Source organism: Cryptomeria japonica, chromosome 2, assembly GCF_030272615.1.
Source record: "Cryptomeria japonica chromosome 2, Sugi_1.0, whole genome shotgun sequence".
Lineage (NCBI taxonomy): Eukaryota > Viridiplantae > Streptophyta > Pinopsida > Cupressales > Cupressaceae > Cryptomeria > Cryptomeria japonica.
The window spans coordinates 472,899,246-472,917,072 of NC_081406.1; the positions used below are offsets into that span (position 1 = coordinate 472,899,246).

Below are 17,827 nucleotides of genomic sequence, written 5' to 3' on the forward strand. Positions count from 1 at the left end.
TTCAAAGCCCGAAGCATCTGCTTATTCCTCTGGGACTCTTGAACTACTTCCCATAAGTCCAGTTTGATAACATCCGAGAACTCTTGAAAGAATTCAACTGGGAACCCATCCGGTCTAGGAGCCTTTCCCTTTCTCATGTGAAAAACAATCCTCTCTAGTTCTTCTAGCAAAATGGGACCCATAAGTTGCTCATCCATCTCCCTAGTAACTAGAGAAGGAATGCAATTGAGAACTTGATTCTCCTCCACCGATTCCCCCTGAGATCCTCATTGAAGAGGGACCGGAAATACTGTAAAGACTCCCTAGAAATCTCCTACGAAGATAAAAATTGCTCACCTCTATCATTGACCAGAACAAGAATGGAATTTCCATGTCTTCTTGCTTTCACAGAGTTGAAGAAGAAAGCAGTGTTCTTATCCCCCTCTTGAAGCCAATCAATACGAGCTCTCTGTTTCCAGTATATTTCTTCCCTAAGCTCCCATTCCTCTAAAGCCTTGACAACCCTGTCTTCCTCCCTAAGAAAGGCTTTAGACAAACCATGCTCTCTGATTTCACTGGTGATGCCATTCAACACTATTTGAGAAGCTTTCTTAGCATGAAAAATGTTCCCAAAACCCTGATGGTTCCACTGTTTAAGCTGAAACTTAACAAATTGTAGCTGCTTGGCAAAAGTGTACATAGCAGTGCCAAAGGCAAGCATCCCTTTCCTCCACCACTCCGCTACAAGAGTCTGCAAAGCAGGATCCCGAAGCCACATAAGTTGGAATTTGAATGAAGGAGAGCGAGCGACCCGAGTAGAAGAAGAAACCATCTTGATGGGCCAATGGTTTGACCCTCTCCAGTCAAGAATCTCGGAGCTTGTGGACCACCCCCCACCAACCCAAAAACTAGAAACCAGAAATCGATCCAACCTCTCCGCAATCCAATACTCCCCCACCCTCCTATTGTTCCAGGTGAACAAACCATTACCAGGCTTAATGTCAACAAGATGCAACGATGCTATACTATCCCGAAAAAGGAAAGAAGGTTCCAATCGCATAACACCCCCCATCTTCTCACTCAACTCAAGGATGGCATTGAAATCGCCCGCCATAATCCAAGGATGAAAAGGGACCAACCTTCGCATACAAGAAATATGAGACCATAAGTTCTGCTTACCCTGAAGATCAGTGGGGGCATAGATGTTAGTAAACAAGATATATTCCCCAGTCTCAAGACTAGAGACAACCCCGGATAATGAAGATCTGAAGGCAACCCACTAGACAGGGTGAATCCTTAAAGGGTTCCAAAGACAGGCCACCCCTCCCGAGGAGCCCACAGCCCCAATACACTGACACTAGCTTCTCCCCCATAGGTTTGGCACCAAATCCATCATACTTTCCACAAAAAGTTTTGTCTCCTACAAGAATAGGATATCAGGAGAATGACTCCGTATGAACTCTCGAACAACTTTTTGTCTAGGGCCACTATTCAAGCCCCTCACATTCCATGATATAACAATCATTTTGGGGGATTGGAAAAATGAGAATCCATGGTCTTTACTGACCCTGACAACCAAATTCTCCCCCATCAATTTGATCTTCTCCAAATCCTTCTTTTTGCCAACCTTTGAAATCTTCTCCGTTGGTCCTTTCTTAATGTCCTTCTGATGGAGACCCAAATGTAAGGCCATCTTGTTACTTTTGGCCCCAGCAGATTCCAATTTTTGAGCTGCAGAAGAAACATCCTCCCTAGCCAACTCCACTACAGCACTAGAAATGGTCCTCAACTGAGCCACTACTGACAGATCCATCTCCATTTGTTGACTCCCAGCAATTTGTAGAGCCTGGGTTGATTCCCAATTCACACTATCATTGACCAACCCTGATACATCCTGATCCAAAGGAGTCAACCCAAGGTTCACCTCCTGTTGGGTAAGGTTGTCCAAGGCTTCAAATCTGTTAAAGGTATCCTCCTCCTGTCTCTCCTGTAGGGGCCTCTTTTGTCCCCGATTCCTGTTCTTTGTCTTAACTGGGACAAAACCATTAGTACCCACAACTTCCACAGTCATGGTGGCTTTTCCTTTGTCAACCCCATTTGTGTTACGGGCCGGCTGTTGAGGTTAGCGCACCACCGGTTTATACCTAGGACACTTGCACTGCAAATGACTATACTCATGACACAAACGACACCGAAATGGTGAAGTCTCATAATCCAGCTGATGAACCCAAAGTTAGTCTGAGCCTATCCTCTGTGCATGCCAATATTTCGATCATAAGCACAACCCATTGAAGTTTGCACCCACTTTTTGTAGTTGTCCTCAGTGTGGCGAAGCAAAGTGTGGTTTCCCGAGAGCACCCAATTGATACCGTCTCTGGAGTTCGTAGGATTAGATCAGCCTTCTCAAACCCTATCTCTTTTCTCCTTTTTGAAAGTCTAAATCCCCGAAAATCCCTAAAAGAAAGAAGAGAGCCTAGAATTGCTAAATCCGTTTGAGTCCAGTAGCTTCAAAGAGAATTGTTAACATAAGTCCCCCTTGAGATTTTCAGCAAACACTACCCGAGTAGCTATCCCACTAAAGTCGCTTGTTCGCACATATAGACCTTGGAATTAGTAGTGATTTTTCAGGAGAGGATAGAATACCTTCGGGTATCTTATTCTAATGTTTGGTAGATGATAAAGCAAACACCAACAAGACCTCGGCGAGGGGTGCTACTCTCAACCTAATTTTAATTTGCAGATGCTTGGTGCCAAGATGGGGTGGAAATACCCCACATCTCAATAAATTTGCCCTCAAAATCTTATGTCAACCTTGTAGTTCATCCAATTGTGAGGGCAATTGGAGCTTGTTTGAAGCAATCCACACGAAGAAGAGGAGCAAGTTAGCGTAGAAACGTCTCAATGACCTTGTCTTCGTGCAATATAATCTTCGATTGCGTGTAAGGAAGGTAGAGGAAGTAGAAGGTGGTCCGATTGACTTGGATGATATAGATCCTTACAGTGATTGGACATCACAGGAGCAACCTCCATTGTTTTATGAGGATGACATCACTGCTTTGGAGAGGCAGGTTATGGAGGAGGAAGGTGGTGGATTTGGTTTCACGCTAGATGACATTGAGGAGGAAGAGGATGAGGATGAGGAGTCATTACCTGTGCTAGAAGTAGGTGGAGACATAGCTTCATCCAGGATGGAGGACGAGCCAGCCATACCGAGCGAGGAGGCACAGTCACGCCCACTGCAGACTTCTAGGAGTAGACCCTCTAGTTCTACCTCTCCCCTAGTTTTTGCTAGAGTTGGGAAGAGGAAGTTGTAATTGTAATGATGTATTCACTTTTGGTTTTACAAAAAACTATTTACTATTTTGCTTCCAGGCTTCCAACCATCAGCGTTCCTCACGAGGATGCGATTTTGTAGACACTTTGCATTTAAATATATCTAGAATCAGCTTGGTTCTTTTGTGTTCTCATTTATTGACTTATTGGATGCATCTTCTAATTAAATTTCGCAAAAAAAATGCATTTTTAATGAAATTTAAGCGTGTTTTTAAGTTGTTGTGTTTTTGTCGAGTTTTTTTTTCAGGCCTTGGCAAGTTTTGCGGAGTGGCGAGTAGTTCATCTATGGTGAAGACTGTTGAACCCTAGCGGTTTGGAGAGATTTTACCATTTTGGATAGATGCAATGAAATGGGAGAATGCCCTCCTTTGCCAAAATATAAATCGCCCTCTATCTGGACTACGCGACTTTGCAGTTTCACCCTAAATGTTTTTGCTCTTAGCAATGAAACTCGGGCTCTTCGTATGGAGATGTGCGATCCTTACTTGCCTGGCTTTGAACACAAAAATTGGCCTCTCCTCACAAATGCGCGAACTCTAAATGCCTCCCTTCCATGATACTTAGGAAACCTTGCGCGATTCTTCTTGTGCGCGTTTTTGGCTCTCCGAGTTAAATCGCCCTCTTTTTATGTTTCATTCCACCTGTTTAGGACGATAGGGACTTCGGGCATTTCGCAGAGAATGTGCGATTTATTTCTTTTTGGTTTCAAATGCCCCTTTTGCCTTATGAGATTTGGGCCTTTTAAGATAAATGGTGTGATTTTATCTTGTTGGCTTTAAACACTTGACCCTAAATAAACCTTGGGCATTCTGCTCTTGTTAAGCGATTTTGCTTTTTCAAGTGAAAATGCCCTTGCCTTTTGACTTTGGGTATTTCAGATGAAATGAGCGATTTTTTTGTTTTGTTGCTTTAAGCTAAAACGCTTCTCTTGCAGATTTCGACCATTCTCCTTTATTTGACATGTGAGAAAAACGCCCCTCTTATTTTGCAAACTAAACTCAGACACTTTTCCCCTTTTGTGCGAATTTCTTCTTTTGCTCTCTTACACCTTCTCCAAAGTTCAGCAATTTAGACTAAAATGCATGATTTTTAGATTTAAGTTAAAATACCTTGCTCTTAAAACTTCGGGGTTTTTGATATAAATGAGCGATTTGAACTTTGTATTTCTTAACGCCCCTCTCCTTTGTTTAAAACAAACTTTGGTCTTTTTTGCTCTTTTGTGCGATTTTGATATGTAAAAAAGAATGCCCCTTTTCACTTTAGCTAATTTCGGCCAAATCAGCCAAAAGGTGTGATTTGCTTTCTTTTGTGTCAAGTTAAAAACAGCCCCTTTTATTAAGTCCAAACTTTGGGTCTTTTGGACGTTTTGGGCGATTTCATATTCGTTCTGTTGAAACACCTGATTTAAAGAAATTCAAGCAATTTGATCAAAAGGTGTGAATTTTGTTTTTAAGTTCAAACGACTTTCTTTTCAAGTTGCAAACTTTGGCCAATTGAATGGTTTCGGGCGATTTTGTTCTTCAAGTCATAACGCATAACCCTTTTAGAAATTCAACCCATTTGGATTAAATAAGGTATTTTGTTTATGTCTTGCAAAGCATCTGTAAAGGGTGAGTTTAGTTTTTGTTTAAACCTTGGTTGAAACTTGGGCATTCAATCATGAAATGCGCGATTTCCTATATGCTTCAAAAAAAGTGTTGAGCTTCATCTTTAAAATGCCCCTCTTTCTCTTGATGAAATTCCCCCATTTCACCAAAAGGTGCGATTTGTTTCTTTTAAGCTTTGAAACTTGGAAATCCTTGTGTTTGAGTAATTTTGACTTGGCAATTTTGCAATTTTTTGCTTTGCCTTAGGCATTTTGCTTGACTTGCACAGTTTCTTGATCCTCATGAAGGCTTCAAAGGTGGTGGTCTCTTTCCCATTCAATTTCCACTTGCAAAAGGAATTGCACTCAACTTTTCAATGTATCCAGGTTGCTCGCCAAATCCTTGCTTTCAAGGTGTGAACCCTATAGGACTTCGGACTCAGGCCAGTTCAATTTCAGGTGGAATCATCTTCTCCAAGCTCAAATTCCCTAGTGTTGCTATCCACCATGTCTACTTACAAAACTCCTACTTTGGACCTCAACGAGGCAAACAACAAAAGGGGAGATCCTGTCGATGACGGGGAGTGTGTGCAAGGCACAACAGGTTCCTTCTTGTACATAGTTAGTTTAGGTTTTCTTTTTCTGTTTTAGAGTGGTTTTCTTTTTTTTTCTTAGTTTAGATTTTCTGCTTTCTATTTGTTCTTAGTTTAGATTTCCTGTTTTCTGTTTTAGAGTAGTTTGCTTCGTTCGCTTTAGTGTAGGTTTGCTTTTGAGGGGCTATCTCCCTGTCGATTTTGTAGGGGTATGTTTGTTTTGCTCAGCTTTGGTGTATGAAGTCAAAATGTCTTCCAGCATATTTCTTGGATGCCGACTTTGGTAGATCACTTAATTGACGATTGTCCCCATAGTCAGTTCATTTGGTTTAAAGCTTATTCATTTTAAAAATTTAGTTGCTTCTTGGGTCTTGTCACCAACATTGCAATCACTGCACATCTTACGCTTAATATTGCCTAGGCCTGTTGTTTTGTCAAAGGGAAGTCATTGCAAGTGAAAAATCTAAAGCTCTACTTCAGTTACCATTATAACGCTCAATCCCACGTAGGCATCATTGCTTACAAGCCAAAATAAGTGAAAAGAAAAGAAAAAGAGAAAAATCAAAAGAAAAGAAATTGAAAAGCAAAGAAATATCAAAAAATACTTGGCTTTGGGAGTGCAGACACCTCTACCGGTATTCAAAAAGAAAACTTAGCGGAAATAGAGCTATCTTTGTGAGCTTATAGGCAATAACCTTGTTGGGGCTATAGATGCTCGCTAGCAGCGAGGCAATATCTAGGTTGCTTTTGAAGTTAGAGTTGCCCTACATAGTTTGTCATGACTGGGGGCGTTGCCCCCAAATCCCCACAAGGGGTGCTACCCCTTGACCCCGTCTAATTTGTCAAGTACACTACACGTTGGGGTTATCTAGCCTAATTCATTGTGTCCACTCTTGTCATTAGTCTTTCCAAATATTACTTGATGTTTACTTGTCGTCTGGAAGATGACTTTTTCTTTTAGGGGGGATGATGTAGTCAGCATAAAATGCTTATTGTTATGTTTGATAATATTTGTTATCTGCCAGTGTATTAATTGTTTGTATTAAGTGGGTTGTCACTCTTGGGTAGTTAATGTGTCGTTTGGTTGATAGTTGTGTTTCTCTCGGCAACTGTTGTGTCCTTTTAATATGTTGTGTATCGCCAAGGAAGGTAGTATGGTATAGTTTGATCTAGTGTAATCCTCGGCTGACCAACTCTTGTCTTCTTCTCTGTAATAAGTTCATGTGCAAATAAAGATATATTTTACTACTATGTCTAGTATGCATGATCATTTTTATTATTATTTCTTATACATAATTTATTAGATATAGTAGTAAACAACAAACACATTCGATTGACCAAATACAAATGAAAGACTGCTTCACAACATTCAACAAGCCATTTAAAACATATTGAAATCATTTAAACTAAGTAACGATGGAGGGAGACAAGAATTCCTACCTCAAGTTGGGAGAAAACATTAAATTGAAAGAGCACACCACACATACGGCATTTAGGAGAGATTCCCAGACAGCCCATAGAGATCCCCAATCCAATTCTTTTGAGAAATCACCCCCAAAATATCCCCAATCCATTCTCCCATCCTCAATCATCCAAGTTCACAAAGAAGTAGGTTTTTTTTAGAACAAAACCATAGAAGGATAAAACTAAGTGTTGAAGAAGAGCTCCAATACAAAACTATAAACTCACTTTAGAAGTGGGAATATAAAAATAAAAAAAACCAAGTAAAATCCAAATATCAAAAATGATCTCTCAAAGGACCCCCATGCCAAAATCAATTAATTCCTTACTAAAAAAAATCTATATAAAGCACATTTCACATTTATATGTTAATTTAACATAGCAATAGTAAAATACCATTACTATATGGTATATGCACATTAAATAATGACAATTCACATAAGACCGACTATGCACAAACAATCTTTACTGGTCTTTCACAAATATGCAATAGGGTGACCAGACATTACCTAAATGGTAACCAATGGTATAAATATGTGCAATAATTTATATCATCCAAATTAGGAACGATGGTGAGGGCTAGGTCACATGAATGGCCAATGTGCTATCTCTTGTAACCTTCGTAGGGGATATGGGCACGCTCAAACCTATGGAGTTGATGCCTTGTACTTGCATCAACCAAAACACACAAACACCTGTGCATACATATATAATATAATATAACTGAAACATAAGTAATCATTAGCCAGTTGGGGACACATAGCAATATCATCAATAACATGATAACTCATCAAATCCATGTAACATTAGCAAATGGAACAAACCTAGCTACTGCATCTAACATCATTATCATCATCAATTGTATCTATATGATCATTTAGTCTCTTTGATGAATCAAATTAACATAAATATAACTCCTTACTATTAAATCAACTAATCAAGCTATCACCACTTGCTCATTCCAATCATTAATCAAATCATCATTAATATGAACATCTCTTATAAAGCAGTTTTGGATTGTTACATCAGTCCATCATAATCATCAAAGGCACAGTAGGTCATCAAGCATCTCATTGCAACTGCATAATCACAAATCACCATAATGAAATCCAACACATCACGGGTCTAGAACAATCACGGAGCATATATCAAAAGAGCATTAGATAAATGCTCAAGATCACATACTGCAACAATGAAGGTTCCATAACAAGATCAAAGCACCACAGAAAAGTTTACACCCAAATAGAAAATGGCTCAACCATAGGCACATAGTCAAATCCACATCAAGAAGCAAGAATGCAGAAGAACAAACTGGAGGGGCATTACAGATACAGACACCAAACCACCACTTTTGCATTTTAATTTTAGCTTTTCTTTCTTCGTGTTGGAAATATGTTGAAGATAACTAGGGATGGTTGGAGGAACGTTGGTAGATGACAACTAAGAGAATAACCATTTTCTATTAAAAAAAACTCCAATTGGAGTATATGTTTCCTTGATGCTAAATATTATATTTCTGTATGTTTAGTGTATTGAAGTTATATAGATCCAAGCTTGTGCTTGGAACCTTCTTGCAATTGAATTCAATTCCACCTTTATCAATACTATGTAGGCAACGGATACATATGACTGGTGGATACAAACTAATTTAATCATTGCATAATAATTAATAACGATATGTGTGGCCCATCACGGGCTATTTTTTCAATTTCTTTTTTCTACAGCTATTTCCATTTCATTCATTGTTAAGTAATATCACTTTTTATCTTGTTTACTAAGTAACAACATAGTCTACACTTATCAGATATAATCCTTTTAAAAGGTCAGTTATGGAGAACCTTTCTACAAAACTGTTGTAGGTTGGTAATAAAAAGTTCTTCAGTCTATGGATTTAAAGATGGGTTTAGAGGTTTTAAATAATGAATCAAAGATTTTCCATTCACTGAAACTGTTACATTCTTGAATGGTGCAGGTCGAAAGCTTTCCTTATGACCCTGAATTAATGGTTTTTATGGATTATCGAGATTACATGAACCAAAAGAACACACAATGTGATTCCAATTTACCAACATTTTTGTATGCCATGCCATTATCACAAACACGAGTATTTTTTGAGGTATGTAATGATATAAACTGCAAACCTGCATGACTAAGAATTGTATAACCTCTGCAAACTCTGCTGGTAATGTGTTATGGTTTATGTTAACTTTATTCGTTCTAGCATCAATGTTTATAATTTTTTAGCTTGGGGCTTTACATCTGTTGAATAAACAGTTTTTCAATCTTCAGGAGACTTGCTTGGCTTCAAGACCTGCCATGCCATTTGAACCATTGAAGAAGAGATTGCAAGAACGCCTTAAAAGTATGGGTGTACGTGTTTTACATTTGTATGAAGAGGTAAACTAAATTAAGTTGAGACTAAGCATACACTCAAACTACTCAGAAGACATTTATGTTATGTTGCTGGAATCTGTCCTATTTTTTAAGTAATTTAGGTGGAACATGTTGACTATTCACTTGGAAACCAGATATGTGTATGGTTTATAACATAAATTCATTGCAAACAATTTTTTTAAGCCATTACAGAAAAAAACAATAAATGTTGATTCCTGTATATGACTATGAAGAACCTGTGTTTCTTCTACCAAACTTCAATTGCACATTCCTAGTTAATTCATCTGCTAAATCCTCAGATGTTTGGTATGTTAAAAGTAATAATCTATAAAGCAAAGTCATATGGCTCTGGAAAATTCAACTATATCTGATTAGATACAGTCATCTGAGTACATTCAGGTCAATGCTGTTGTATTTAAGAACCTTTCATCACAATTTAGTTAAGTGTAAGTTGGCTTAGGTGTCAAGTCAATGTAGTAGTTTGGATGTTATGAAATCCTAGCTAATCATTTTTGTTGATTCAAGTTAATATAACGTTTATGTGATAGCCATAAATACTGTTTCTTTTAATGCATGGGCTGGTCTTTAAAGAAATGGATTTTTAATTGGAGTAGTTATATTGTATTTTTCCAGTGTTACCCGGAAAAGCGTTTCCAGCCTAAAGGAACATGTTCCAGAAACGGAAACCATTTCGGGGACTTGGGGACCGCTGGAAACGTTTCCAAGCCGTCCCCGATCCCTGAAAATTTTCAGAAACCATCCCGGAAACTCGGAAACTGTAAACCCTTTTTGGGGGGACCATTGACTGTCCCCGGGACGGCTGGGGACGCCCAAGCCATCCCCTAACCGTCTAGGGGACGGATGGCCGTTTACAGTGGTAGGGACAATTAAAAACCAATTTTTTTTTATAAAAAATATTTTTCATTTTTCAGACACTAAACTAAGAAAATCAGATTTTTTTAATTAAAATCATAATAGAAATCAGAACTAAGAACATATATATGATTTTTTCATTTTTCAGATGCTGAATTATCATATATGTTCTTAGTTCTATTTTTTTCTGATTTTAATTAAAAAATTCTGATTTTCAGTCAGTGGAGTCTCATATATTTTCTTAGTTTTTAGTTCTAATTTATTCGATTTGATTCGTTTGATGCTTTCTTCTTAGTTCTATGATGATTCGATAAATGATCATTGATTCAATGATTTTAGAATTAGAGTCAACACTCTAATTTATAAATGTTATTATGTTGTTATGATGAATGGTTACTATGTTATATATATATATATATATGTACATATATGTATGTATGTATGTATATGTACATATATATATATATACATATATATATATACATATATGTGTGTATATATATGTGTATATATAATAATATATATACATATATGTGTATATATATGTGTATATATATATACACATATATGTATATATATATATATATACACACACACACACACACACACACATATATATATATATATAGCCGTCCCCTGCCATCCCTTGTTCCGGGAAAAACAAAAAAAAAGGCATCCCGGAAACTTAGGGTAACATAGTATTTTTCCCAAGATAAAGTAATTGAAATGTGAAATTTAATATAATTAAGTGGAAACCATCTTGAATTGGTGTCTTATATTTAATTTCAATTAGCAGGAATGGTCTTATATTCCTGTTGGTGGTTCATTGCCAAATACAAGACAGAAGCACCTGGGCTTTGGTGCTGCAGCGAGCATGGTTCACCCTGCCACTGGTAAGTTAAAAAGATTTCTTCCCAGATTACCACTATGAGACCATTCATTAGATGGCAAATACAATTGGCTGATATCTTATTTGACTATGTAGGCTATTCTGTTGTACGCTCTTTATCAGAGGCTCCATCATATGCAGCAGCTATTGCAAGTGCTTTGAAGAATAGCGTTGGCAATGAAGCTACAATGTTTTACCAAAAATGTACAACGGATGCAGCACTCAGAGGTGAATTTTTAAAACTCATTTTCAATGTTGATGTTTGCCTATTTCTCTATTTAAGAACTCCCCACTACACTTTATAAATTTGATAGTGCTTATCTTTGTAACAAGAGCAGTTCATGTAATAAATATTTTATTACAAATGCAAGATTAATGATATTTTTGAAAAATTGAATAAAATCCCGCACAACTAAGGAAGAAAAGAGTAGCTGCTTATAATACCAATCAGATAATAAGTCCGAAATAAGTATGTAAGTTGTTCCATTTGAGTTATTTTGGATTAGAGCATTGGCACTTTAACAGTGTGCCTGAATTGAGGTGATAGTTAGTTTCCAAAATTGTAGTTGGAAAAACAAAGAAAACGATTTCTTTTGGAGCAGAAGGAGGCTAGAAACATTGGAGGTCTTCCTGGTGCCAAACATTTTAAAAACAATAGAACCAAACAACAAAAATCTAAGTTTCTGGTTTGGGTTTGAGTTTGAGCTTTGCATATGGTGATTCACAGATTTTTTTTTGCCTGGGTTCAGTGTGTCTGGACAGCTGACAGAGTATATAGAAAACATTTAAAACATAAAAGAATAGCCTTAATTGCACAAAATATACAAAACTAAACGTAAAATGCATCCGATAATTGATAGTCAATGTCAAATGTTAAAGATAAATCAAAGCAATGCATATGCTCAAATAGAGTAATTATCACTGGTCAAACATGCAACTGCAATGGAAAATAAATACAAACCATCAGATTGCTCTTTGTTGATTGTATCAAGATCATCAATCAGTTCATTAGAAGCACAAGCAATACCAGCACCACTCTTGCTTGTAGCATTATGTGTGCCCTATGTAATAGCTTGATATTCCTCATTGCCAGTAGGGACTAAGGAAGGTTGTGCAATGGAAGCATTGAAGTTGGGATGACCTGGTGCTACATATTAATGCCTTGACACCTCCTCCTTGCTCTTGATTTGCTTATGCAAAATGAGGCACAGATTGGAATGCAGATACACAAACTTCTCTTCCCTTTTTTGCTACTAAACCCTTGCATTTAATTGAGTGGAAAACGGAATATGTATTCCATTTCCACTCATTATTGAGAGTGGAGACAAAGTCAATACATGATTACAAAATTTTATTATTTTACAATAAAATATAAATTATAGCAGTAAAGATTGTCAATGAAAATAAAAACACAATTGAATATGTTAAGAAGGTATGCTGCATGATTGCAAAAAGCACAATTTAAGTTGCTTTAAAAAGAAAAACAATAATTGACATTTTAACTATAATAGTATTAGCATGTTTATCTTAGTTTAAAAAGGGTGCTATATTTTACGCTTCTTATCACTGATATAAATTTATGATCTAGCTAATCTACAAATGTAATATTAAAATTAATTGACTCAAACTATTAATTACTGAGTGATGGGATAATGAAATGAAATTTAAGGATGGACTTCCTTGATTCACTTCCTTGTATGACTTGAAACTTGACTTCTTTATGCTGTTGATGTTGGCGGCATTATTGTACAAGGGAATAACTTTAGTTAATTATGTGTAATTGTTTGGTTAGTTGGCAACCGAGGGGTGGAAGTTGCGGTGCGACGATTGGCGCTCGCACCCCCTCGGTACCCTTTTATACTCCGGAATGTAACTTGTAACATAGACTTATTATGAATAGCACATCTGATATACTTTGTTTGACATTTACGGCATTAGTCTGCGTTATGTTCTTTAGGTCTTAAGTTATTCACCCGAGAGGGCAAACATTTGGCGCCGTTGCCTAGACGAACTCGGGAACGGAAGACACGGATGGCGCACAGACACAATGGGCCTACCCGTTGGTGAAGTAAACCCGGAGGCCGACGACGCGCGGACAGAACTTTACACAGGAGAAGACACGGCAACGCGAGAATTTTCAATTTTGCTCCAGGTAGCCATTCAGACATACGTTCGACGAGAAGCGGCGGAGGTAGAAATCCCACCAAGTGCCGTGTGGACAGCGCTGGAGGTTAGCTCGACAGTAAACCGGTTAATGAACCACCTCCCCCGGCTGCTTGCACAGGCATCGCTGGCACAACAGGCCCACCTAGAGGAGATTGCCCAGGAGGAGCGACGACAACAAATCTTGCAACGCTACGAAGAGAACAGCGGACGGGAAATGGAAAGAAATGGAAAGAAATGGCGCCAGGCCAGGAGGGAATTGAACCGTGAACTTCTTATTTTCAAATAAAAGTGTCATTGACACGAGTTGTACTTGAGCAGATGAACTAATAAAGACATGTTTTGATTTAAGAATTGAAAGTTATGGAGATGTGTGACAATTAATGCCAAACCTATTGAATAAAGATAGGAATAGAAAACCGGAAACGAATGAGTGGGAGGCCGCACAGAGGGCTTTGATTCTGGAGCAGCAAGTAGAACGTAGACAGAGGCTGAGGCAACTTGCCGAAGGACGACCTGCCGAAGGGGGGCTCGAGGGGAACCAAGGAGGTGTCACGGAAGGTGCAGAGGTCGACGGAAATTTCTACGCGTCGCCAGATCATCGTAGGACACGGAGCCACGAAGAATTTCTAGAAGAAACAAGGTTACGGCGAAATCTAGTCGAGGAGACTCGGGATCAGTTTAGGAACTTATCCCTTACGCCACGGAGTGAAGATCACCAACGGGAAGCAGGAGTAGGAGCGTGTCAGAACGAAGGGGAGGGCAACAGTACGGGTGTAGGTGCCACACGAGACAGGCAAAACACCGTACCTCCAGGAGACACCACCAACACTACCGGAGGTAGCAGCGCAGGGCCGCAGACATAGACACAACCGCCTCCTGGAAGACGACTAGGGATTGCGAGCAAACAAAAATTACCAAAGTTCACAGGGGACGGCAAGGAAGACCCCTTACGGCACTGCCGTACATGTGAAACCATTTGGTCTGCCAACGGAGTAACAGACCAGGATGACTGGGTACAACAGTTTCCAGCCACGTTACGTGGAGTCGCCATAGATTGGTACTCCGATGTAGATAAGCAAAAAGTGGCCACATGGGCTACCCTATAGAAGGAATTCACGGAGGAGTTTCGGTTGCTCCGTGATGACAACGAAATTGTAACAGAGATATACAGTACCAAGCAAGGTACTAAGGAGACAGTACGGGCATACAGTCGGAGGCTGAAAGAACTCTTGGGTAAAATGGAGAGCTAGCCGGCTGAGGGCTTAAAAAAACGATGGTTTGTGGAAGGATTGAAATCCTCCCTACGGAAAAAAATGAAGATTGTACCCCCGACGTCATACGACGACGCCTATAACAGGGCAATGGATCTAGAAAGCGAATACAAAACATCAAGGAAGAAGAAAAGTAATAGATATTCATTTGACGATGATGAAGATTTTGACGGAGAGAGCAGTAGCAGTAGTGAATCGGGTAAAAAGGTACACGCGCTCTAGAAGGACATGGAACGAATGCTGAGAGAATTTAAGGCCATGAAAGGGAGTACAAGTAAGACGGAAGAAACTGAAGTGTGGTGTACAGACTGCAGGAGTGACGGACACACAAAGGGTACTTGCCCGAAGAAGGCATTCTGTGAGATTTGCCAAAGGATGGGACACTCCACCAAGGAGTGCCCATACAATATGAAAACCTGAAGCACGAACCAGGGGTTGTTCACGGAGCAGGCCACAACATCTGCACCAGCGGGTACGGGCCAGCAGACTAACACAACGGCATCATTTGGAGGATACCGAGATAATAGATGCGGTGGCGGCGGAAGAAATAATAACAATAACAACAACAAAAACTGGATCCAATACGATGCCAAGGGCCGGCCGATGATTCAATGTAGGGCCTGCAATCAGTGGGGACACTTCGCCCGCGATTGCACGAAGGAAGCCAACCCTCAGCACCTCTGCCGATGGTGCGGGCCAGGCGACCACGAGGACGCAAATTGCCCGAAGCCTGGTGTACACCTTCTAAACATAGAACCTACGAAGGCAGAAGTATTGGCAATCACAAGGGCACAGGCTAAAAAGATTGCCTACCCAAATCCCCACACGGAGACCGAGAGAGTGCGGGAGGCCAGAGATGAGATCGCAAAGGAAATGGCCGCACAAGGACAGAACAGTCACCAGACAACAAGTCCACCACGGACGAAGGGAGAAGAGGAAATCTTACGGCAAATATTGCAGGTAGAGGTACCCGTGAGAATTCAAGACCTCCTGGAGACTATGCCGCAACTAAAAACGGCTATTTTAAACTCTGTACCCCCACAAGTAAAAATGAGGGAGGTCCTGAGCCCCACAACCAACCCCGGGTTTAGGGAGGTCGTGAGCCCCGCGGTAGACCCCATGTTGTTGGTAGTCAACAGCGGACGCCACCCGGCGGTGGTAGAAATGGGTATACTAGGGACCACCTTAACAGACACTATTGTGGACGGAGGGTCAGGAGAAAATGTACTCCCAGAAGCGACATGGAAAAAATTGGGAAAGCCTACGTTGTGGCCCCCTACGTTCAACCTGCTAGGGGCAGACCAACATGGGATTAAACCCATTGGTACCCTCATGGGCCAGCAGGTGATGGTCGGCACGCAGCCATTCGTGCTGGATTTTGTGGTAATCCCCTTAAAGCAGAAAGGATATGACGCCATCCTGGGGCGGGGGTGGCTCATTGCAGCAAAAGTGAACCATAACTGGAAGCGGAATACCCTTTCTTTGGAAAACGTCGGGAGGAAGTACGTAATCGATCTCCGTACGCAGATGGTGAGCGAGGAGTTAGCCTCTTCCTCCGACTCGGAGTCCGAGGGACACCAGTTAGTGGAGAGTGGAAATAGATGCCGCATGGAGCCCAGTGATGAAGGGGTGTTAGAACTGGAGGCATGCTCAAGGGATGATGGGGACTCCTTGAATGGCCTCTTCCATTGGCAAATGGGAGATTATGAACTATTTACACCCTCATGCAATGTATTGAGCATCGAAGAAGAACCAGATATATTTCCCCTAGAATATGGCAAGTACAAGGAAGGGGAGGCAGCAGTGAATGAGACGCCGGCACACCAATTTTCGAAGGGGGAGCCTATTAAGTATCAGGAAGCCAAGTTAAAGGAAATGAATCTCGGAGAGACAAGTGACCCCAAGATCATCCTTGTCGGAGATGACTGGAATCTAGTGTTGAAGGCCGCAGCCTTCAAAATTTTCCTTGAATACAAGGATGTCTTTGCATGGACATACAAGGACTTGAAGGGCGTGCCCCCAGAGCTATGTGTGCACCGAATAGCATTGGTACCGGGAGCCCAGCCAGTGAGGAAGCGGCCGTACCGAATGAACAAAAATTATGCTGTACGAGTGAACGACGAAATTGAGTTGATGTTGGAAGCGGGCATAATCTTCAGATTGCAGACAAGCGAATGGGTGTCCCCCATTGTGATTTCCCTCAAGAAAGAGGCCAATCAGATCCGGATCTGTGTAGACTTCCGGTGCCTAAACGCTGTCACTGTTAAAGACCCGTTTCCCATACCCTTCACAGACAGCATCTTGGAGGAAGTAGCTGGACATGAAATCTATTCCTTCATGGATGGGTTCTCTGGTTACAACCAGATATCCATCGCGGAGGAAGATAAGCTGAAAACAACCTTCGTGGTGGAGGACGGTGTGTACGCATACAACCGAATGCCCTTCGGTCTATGCAATGCGCCTACCACCTTTCAGCGCATCATCTTGCACATCTTCGACAAGATGTCAGTGGGGAACTTCAAAGCATTCCTGGATGATTGGTCTATTTACAGCGAACAGGGCATCCACTTAAAAACTCTCGGGGAGTGCCTAGAGAGGTGTCGAAGGGCACGGTTGGCCCTCAACCCGAAGAAATGTAGATTCATGGTACCACAGGGAAGATTGCTGGGACACATTGTGTGTAAAGAAGGATTGAAAACGGACCCGGACAAGATTCGAGTAATAGTAGAAATGGAACCTCCTACGAACGTCACGGGGGTAAAGTCCTTCCTTGGTCATGTGGGGTACTACAGGAGGTTCATCAAGAACTTCGCTGAGGTGTCCCACTCGTTGGATAAGTTGACAAGGAAAGGGGAACCATACATTTGGGCAGAGCCAGGCCTTCAAAGAGCTGAAGACAAGGTTGATGGGGGCGCCCATACTGGCATACCCGAATTGGGATAAGGAATTCCACGTCCACGTGGATGCCTCAAACTATGCCATCGGGGCTACATTAGCCCAAGTAGGAGGACACGGGCTGGACCACCCCGTTTATTTTGCTAGCAGATTGCTCTCGAAGGCGGAAAAAAACTATAGTACCACAGAACGTGTAGCACTCGGGATGGTCTATGCCGTACAGAAATTCCGTCATTACCTCCTGGCCACACCATTCACATTTTACGTAGACCACCAGGCACTCATGTATTTAGTAAACAAGCCCATTATCTAGGGGAGGATAAGTCGTTGGCTATTGCTACTACAAGAGTTCAAATTTTTAATTGTGGTAAGACCAGGGCGAAGCTAT

At 40.7% G+C, this 17,827-nt stretch overlaps 1 protein-coding gene across 1 annotated transcript in view; it reads left to right on the forward strand.

Annotated features, from left to right (window-relative positions):
* The window catches only part of LOC131050901 (lycopene epsilon cyclase, chloroplastic), a 270,496-nt gene that overhangs the window by 160,215 nt on the left and 92,454 nt on the right, over positions 1 to 17,827 (forward strand). The window contains exons 7-10 of the mRNA XM_057985246.2: positions 8,924 to 9,067; positions 9,241 to 9,348; positions 11,015 to 11,111; positions 11,204 to 11,335. Of these exons, the coding sequence (XP_057841229.1) occupies positions 8,924 to 9,067; positions 9,241 to 9,348; positions 11,015 to 11,111; positions 11,204 to 11,335 (481 nt within the window). The remainder of the gene's footprint in view (positions 1 to 8,923; positions 9,068 to 9,240; positions 9,349 to 11,014; positions 11,112 to 11,203; positions 11,336 to 17,827) is intronic.